The 7685-nt window shown below is 33.4% G+C and overlaps 2 protein-coding genes across 7 annotated transcripts in view; one reads left to right on the top strand and one right to left on the bottom strand.

The window, feature by feature from the left end:
* Positions 1–993, bottom strand: part of LOC108750902 (chondroitin sulfate synthase 1) — a 25783-nt gene extending 24790 nt beyond the window's left edge. Inside the window, exon 1 of the mRNA XM_018490754.1 lies at positions 921–993. The gene's annotated coding sequence lies outside the window, so the exon portion shown is untranslated. The remainder of the gene's footprint in view (positions 1–920) is intronic.
* Positions 994–1253: 260 nt separating this feature from the next.
* LOC108750903 (A-kinase anchor protein 9-like) overlaps positions 1254–7685 on the top strand; it is a 15749-nt gene continuing 9317 nt past the window's right edge. For 5 of the 6 annotated variants that reach the window (XM_018490758.1, XM_018490759.1, XM_018490761.1 and 2 more), the window contains exons 1-10: positions 1254–1504; positions 1858–1977; positions 2065–2322; positions 2609–2779; positions 2855–3190; positions 3389–5107; positions 5247–5744; positions 6081–6215; positions 6415–6686; positions 6908–7584. In XM_018490758.1, coding sequence (XP_018346260.1) covers positions 1442–1504; positions 1858–1977; positions 2065–2322; positions 2609–2779; positions 2855–3190; positions 3389–5107; positions 5247–5744; positions 6081–6215; positions 6415–6686; positions 6908–7584 — 4249 coding nt within the window. In that variant the 5' untranslated portion in view covers positions 1254–1441. The remainder of the gene's footprint in view (positions 1505–1857; positions 1978–2064; positions 2323–2608; positions 2780–2854; positions 3191–3388; positions 5108–5246; positions 5745–6080; positions 6216–6414; positions 6687–6907; positions 7585–7685) is intronic. The other variant, XM_018490763.1, reaches the window with a different exon arrangement.

The raw sequence follows: 7685 nt of genomic DNA on the forward strand, positions 1-7685 counted from the left end.
ATATATATAAAATATTATTAAGAATCATTTCCAAGATTTTCATTGCCTTCATTTTCAGAAAATTTTTTATTGATTTTTTAAAAGTATTCTATTGCAAGTTTGATGTTAAAAATAGAATTACTAATTGATTATTATATAATACATATATAAATAGCAAAAAAAGAAACATTGTGTGAATTTTTTGTCACATGCTTGAATTTCTTAGATTTTTTTACGATCACGATTATATGGAATTTATGTTACTTACTTCGGACCTTACAAGATAAACGACGATAATGATTATCTTATTACGTAAATAATTCATATTTTCTTAATATCCATATAATAATATCTCTCGTTCTTTAATATTATTTATAACTCAATTTTATACAACTCAACTTAAATGCAAATATTTTTATGTAATAAATCTGGAGTGTATATGTATATTAAATTGTGATATACATTTTATTATTTTAGTGGTAAAATGGTTCCAAGTTTTAATTTCTGAATAAATATACATTTGCACAATTTACTATTTTTTGTGAATTCTGCAAAGAAAGTGTAAACTGGGAAATAAATTTCCGCTTAAGGGCGCGTTCACAGTAATAAGAAGGGTGCTTTTTCTTGTGACGCTGAAACATTCCTTTTATAGCGTCAAGAAATATTGAATTTATAACCTTTGTAATCTGTAGCAAGAAATAGATATATTTCTTTCTGCCGTGTATGTATGCTATTTATTGTGGAATTTTAACATTTTTAAATATAAATATTACGCATAGGTGCGTAAATTTAATTGATAAAATAAATGAGAAAGGAATGTAACTGCAGCAGCTTTATCAGTAATAATAGCAATAATGAAAAAAAAAGGAAAAGAGACCAAACAAAAAGAGACACTCCAAAACATTACTGGATTGAATCTGTATTTACAGAAAGAAATTTACTTGGATTTTATGATAAGATATTTCCTGCTTTACGACTTGAAGATTTACGATTCAGAAATTACTTTAGAATGACATCAGCTAAGTTGGAATCCTGCAAAGTTACTAGGCCTGTTAAGTTAATTGGAGGTTGATGAAAGTGGCCCTTAAATCCTCAGTGGAAACTAGGCCTATGAGACGACAGCCTGAATCTAGCATATCTTGTAATCTAGCAGTTTAAAAGTTGGTACGACTGACGCGCGACCGTTTTAGACAGAACAACTGACTAACCGTTTTTCCAACCGTTTTCGTTGAGCGTTTTATCAGTTTCGATTGCTCTTCGAAAGTTTATTCTTTTATTGTTTGATCTGACGAAGCAAGCGATATTGTGGCACGAGCAAAGACCTTATGACAGCTGGCAACCAAGATCGGCCATCGCGGAGGTGTCAAATTTGAAATGTAGCGGATGACAAGCTGTGAACTTCTAGTTGACAAATATTTAGTTTTGCACCCTTCATGCACTTCGACCCGGAGATTCCGTCAGGATGAGCGCAACGCAGGATGAGGACGAGCGTAGAAAACGCTCGCTGGAGGCCGGCAGAGAAATGGTAAGTATTCCTTCTGTTCATTATCCGTACTACCTACTTTTACTACTTGCTTAACAATTGGGATAGAGCCTTATTTGTTTATATTATTATTTTTGTGTTCCGCGCATTGCGCGTCTGTTTTTATCACTTTAATTTTGAGGAGACATTTGGTGCTTTCTAGCAAGAGATATGATACAGCGATCATATCATTTTTGTTTAACATTAGCACAACAAGGATGTAATGATTTACTGGGTCACCTGTGTCTCTTCCTAGAAAGCATTCATTATAGAAAGTTCTCTTTTGCACTAGAAACGTTTTATCTTCAATTACTAACAATGATGAAGTTGCTTAAGATGTATCTTGATTGTTATAGTTGGAAAAGTATAAAGTAAAACGATCGAGCAAAGACAAGAGTGGAAACATGGAGTGTGTAGAACAATCTGATGATGAGTCGTTGCCTAATGAGAAGTCTATGTTGCATAAGGAATCTGGCGTAAGAAAAAAAATAACTCATATGTCTGAATGTTTATTTGGTTTGCAGCGTTTCTATATAAATTGTTTCACGTTTGTTCTCTATTAGATAACTGAAGCCATATCCTCAAGGGATATAACACACAGTAGTGTTAGTATAAGCGAGGGAGAGGCAGATGCTGATTTGGAAGGACTGGCAGGACGAGTCGCAGAATTGGAGGAACTATTGCAGGGAAAAGAAGCTATAGTTGGGGCCTTAAATGCAGAGATTGATCATTTACGAGCAGAGACATCGTCTCCAAACTCATCGCAGAGCCGGGGCAGCAGTATACATGGGAGAGATATTATATCTTTATATCACGTAAAAGTATGTTGTATCTTTTTGTTCATAAATAATTTTTTGTATTAAGTCATAGAATATACATTTACCACTTATTTTATATACTTTTGATATTATTTTAAAATATATTAAACTCTCACCTTTTGATTTTGACTAACTAATAACAGTAGTTACAATGTTAGTTTAGATGGCATATAATTTTATTGTTAAATAAATTTTTTTAATATTTTACATAGCTTACATTTTATTTTTATTTGTAAATATTGTTATAAGATAATTAATATTAAATAATGTTGTGTTTTTCATAAAATAGTTGCAAGAGTTTGAAAAGGCAGTAAATCAACGTGACACTCTGATAGAACATTTAACATCATCTTTGGAACAAGCATTATCTGCAAGAGACTCTGTAACAGCACAACTTAATGCTTTGAATTCCGTTCAGTTGAACAATCCTATGATAGACAATGTGAACTTGCAACAAAAAGTAAGTGACACGCTTCTTACATTTATTAGTTATTAACCTTGCTATAAATGTCCGACATTATCTCGAATGTTTTAGATTAAGGCTTTGGAAACAACAATGAGTGATCAGGAAGGGATAATTCGTCGATTAAACGCACATTTGACGGATATTCGTAAACACGTACAGACATTGGAGATGGAGAGAGAAACACAAAATGCAGAAATCAATGATTATAAAGTACAGATAAATAATCTGAATGAACAAATTCGTCTTAGCGCCGCAGAAAAAAATCTGAATATCGACGAGACGTTGGAGCAACAAAAACAGTATGAAGCACGAGTTGATAAAATCAAACAAGATATGCAGCATATCCTGAATAAATTTACCACAGTGACAAACGCTAACGCATTACGCCATCAGCAAGAATTGAAAGTAAGTATTTCATAAGGATTTTTTTTCTATAAATTTTTTCTATTAATTAATTTATAAATTTGTAGTTTATGAGAATATTTCTAGCGAATTTTAAAGATGATACATATATCTATACAAAAATGGTGGTGAAAAATATTCATAGCCAAGTTGTTATAGCAATTAAAAAAAAGATTTGTTATATTGATTTTTTATTCGTAGGAATTAACTTCGAAATACGAGGCTGAAATTACGAATATAAAAGCCAAGCATGAAGAATGCACGAAAGTATTGAAGAACGAAAACAAAATATTAGCTGATCGTTTAAATAAGGAATTACCGGATTTAGAGAGCAGACACGCCAAGGAACTATCCGTCTTTCAAACGCAGTTATCTCATTATAAGAAAACTGTCGAGGCGTTAAAACTCGAATTGGTAAATCATGCAGAGTCGCAGAAGGTTGCTCAATCAGAAGTTCACCTGTACAAAATGAAACTTGACGAATTAAAATTTGAAGCAGAAAACGAACGGCGTATGCAAAATCTGCATTTTCAGAAAGAGAAAGAGTTGTTGAATGAGCAGATCAAATTGCACAAAATTCAACTGGAGGAAATGACGTCGAAGCACATCACTTCGATGAGTATCTTAGAATCTAAGGAGAGTATTGAGCGATCACTAGAGCAAGCTTTGTCGAATGCTGCTGCATTGAAACAGGAGAATGATACACTGAAATTTAAGTTGGACGATCTATCGTGCAGATATTCCACAGCACAATCGATTATGGAAAACAGTCAAGTGCACGATAGGACTCTGAGCGGTAGATTATACATTGGAGATTTGGAGAAGTCCTTATCTCGATTGGATGCTACAAGTGTAAGCACAGTTAGTGAATTAGGAGAAACCATGTATAAGACTTTCGACGAGGAAGCTATTCAGCATCAGCTGACAAAACGAAAGCTCGAGGAGAAGATGGAGATAGAACAGCTGTTAGTCGAGAAAATTTCTGTTCTTGAGACAGATTTGGCTAAAGCGAACAACAAACTGGAAGAAGCCAATATTGCAAAGAAAACATATGAAAAGCAACTAAAGGATATGAAAAATACGTGTGACAAACTTCAACAGGAAGTTATTTCATTAAGAGAATTCAGTCATGCAACATCTAGTGATGCTTCCATTCAGAATTCTTCGAAAAATGTTCTGGTGAATATTGGGAGCGATTCAGCTTGGCAAATAGAAAAGCAACAACGGGAACTAGAGAGCCTAAAGCTACTATTGGACGAGAAAGAGACAGAAAATGCGAGATATAGGAAAGATTTGACTGAAATGACGGAAAAAACAAAGCAGATGGAAATGCAGTGCCAGCAATTAACGAATGGCTTGGCTCATGCATGGGCACAATGTGCTGAATTTGAAGAAAGATTGAATCAGACTTTGGGATTGAGCGATAGCAGTAAAATGAATACCTCCTTGAATAGCACGATTTCATCCAAGCACTTGAAAGAAAATCAGAATTTGGATGATAGTATATTAAATCAAAATATAGCAAGCCAGAAGAAAGTTTTGGAATTGAATATTGCTGACACATTAATAGATACAAAAAACAATTATCTGAAGACCAACGAAAACTTATATGAAGAGTTACAACAAATTCTAGAGAACAAGCCGAATTTGGATGAAGTTAAATTAAAATTATCTCGTTATTATGCATTGTGTGAGAAAATAGTAATCGCTAAGGCGCAATCCTCCAGGGAGAATGTCACTTTACCACAGAATAGCGAAAATTCGCTGCAAAGATCTTTAGAAAATTTGTGGACGGAGAAGGAAAAGCTAAGCCAGGAAATCGAGGAGATGATGAATCGACGAAAAGCGGAACTGGAATCTGTTAAAACGGATTCTGCCAAAGAAATCAGCAGACTGCGTTCATTGCTGCAGAATTTTAAGGCAAGTCGTTTTTACTTTTATTCGATCTAGAACAATATTTATATTTGTGCCTGTATTCTTTACTGCATTGGGCAGAACTATGTTTTATATATATATATATATATATTTTTTTTTTTAATTATATTTTCTATCCCTTAAGGATGGTAATGCAAGTCTAAACGATCTGAGGACCGAACTCGAAGCACGCCATACCAAAGAGATGGAAGAACTAAGAACATATTTCGAACAGAAATGCTTGCAAATGGAAAAACAGTATTCTGAGGAAGTCTTTAGTCAACAATCGAAACGGATTTCCGACAATGATAGCGAAACCGAGGAACTGACAGACGATCTATATTTTGGTGGTGCCGGAGATTGTTTGAACGTGTCGAACTCCCGAGCAGCAACACCTAGTACCATCGAGGAATCTCTGAGAAACAAGATTCTGGATGCTGAAAACCAAGCACGTCTTGAGACGGAATATGAGAGTAGCATCCAAGCATTGCAAAAGGAATTAGAACTGAAAGTGAATGAAATTCAGAATGTCAAGGCTGATTATAAGAAAACGCTCGAACAACAGAAAGAATTATATGAGTGTCAAATTCGCGATATCGAGGCAAAGTTGGAGCATGCATTGATTGTACCCACTGTGCACCAGGTGAGGAATAATTGTTCATTTATAGTGACTGTTATACTGATATGTCAACAACAATTCTTATCTTTAATGTGTGCTGAAGATTCATGTATGAAGTTGTACACGCATGGTGTGATCAGAATGCATTATCACTACTACATTTCTCATCTTAATGCTGTCTTCATGATCTTCTGTGATCAGTAATGTTTGTGATCTCAAACATTTATTGTAATTAATACATTTTTCGTTATTGTGCAACAAAAATAAAATAAATTAATTGTGCTCCGTTCCGATAACTTATTAAAATGTAAATTTATTTGTGACTAACATATTGCCGTGTGACTTCCTGTTTGCATGTAGTATTGTCAGACAGAATGGGAAGTATTGGAAAATGGTGAATTGTCGAGTCTGCGTGATGCATATAATCATCAATTAGAAGAGCAGATTGCGCTAGCTAGACAGGATATTGTCAACGCTCTTCAAGAACAATTTCAGGTAGATGTGGATTATATGTAAAAACTGAGTTCAGAATGAAATAACAGCATAGATTAAATTTAATTAAATCATTTCGGTTATTTTCTAGAATATGATAATTTTTGAATGTTACTGTAAAAATTGTGGCTAATGTATTTATGGCTTATTAGACATTATTATATAGAAGATGCTTATTGTAAAATCTGTTAAAATTGTGTAGGTACTATTATCAGTGGAAACAGACAAAGAAGATAATTGGCCGATTGAGTTATTAGAACTGAGAGATAAATTCACATCCAACGCTAAACAAGAAATCCAGGAGTTGAAAAAAATACATGCCACTGAATTAGGTCGTCTGAAGGATGAACACAGTTGCATTGTAACACGATTGCTTGAGCAACATCAAAAGGAAATTACTAATCTTAAAACGAATACTGGTGACAAGCAAGAAATTAATCGTGCCGGAGCTTTAGAAAATATCATGGAAGAAAGGTAATTAATAAGTATTGAAATATTATTTAATGATTTAGCAGATAAACGATTTAATCGTCAAAAAAATATTTAAAATTGAAATATTTCATATTTAAATTTTACACATACATTGAAAAGATATTTAAAGTTTTTTTCCTGTTATATATAATATGATTACTCATATAATATGTATTAACTATGTATAATCATTGCTTGAGTATGTTATATCTCGTTTTTATCAGGGACAATCTGTGGAAGGCATGTGTAACTCTTAAGAATCTAATTGGAGAATTAGTTAACTATTTCTCTGTTTGTGAAGAAGAAGTTAATAATACTCTGATCAATGAAGTTTTAAAAAGACAATTGTCAGAATCCGCTTTTATCGATGAAGAGAATTTAAATAAGAGTAACAATACCGTTTTATCTGAAATACCGCATAAGGATCTATCAAACCAACGAATCAAGAGGGTCCATTTTGCTCCGCAATCTACAAAAATAGCTTCCATTGTTAACAGCGACAACAAAATCTTGCAGAGTTTAATTGATGAAGACACAGACGAAATATTAAAAAAAGAGCTGAAAGCTTGTTTGAGACGTTTGAAGTCTGATAGCACACAAGTCCTCAATCTATCAATGTCTGAGGGCGAGAATAAGATCGCATTGTCGTCAAATCATGATCTCTTAACAAGCAAAATTAATGAAATTAATGAAGCGCTCTCCTTGAAACTGAATCATGCTGAGGCTTTGATCATAAATTATCAAGAAGAAGTAGAACAATTAAAAGTACATATTATGGAACTTCAGCAAAAGTTGATTAACGCGGAAAGCAAAAAAGAAATTATCACGGAAGGATATGGTGAAAGCGATCTTTCTGGGGGCGATATTGTGTTGCAAGATTTTTCGCAAGTGCAAGAAAAAGGTAAATTTTTATGTAATTAAAATAAATAAATATATATATATATATATATATAAAATGAATAACCATTTATATTTACACTTTTTTACAGCCGGCGCTCGATC

Source organism: Trachymyrmex septentrionalis, unplaced genomic scaffold, assembly GCF_001594115.1.
Source record: "Trachymyrmex septentrionalis isolate Tsep2-gDNA-1 unplaced genomic scaffold, Tsep1.0 scaffold38, whole genome shotgun sequence".
Lineage (NCBI taxonomy): Eukaryota > Metazoa > Arthropoda > Insecta > Hymenoptera > Formicidae > Trachymyrmex > Trachymyrmex septentrionalis.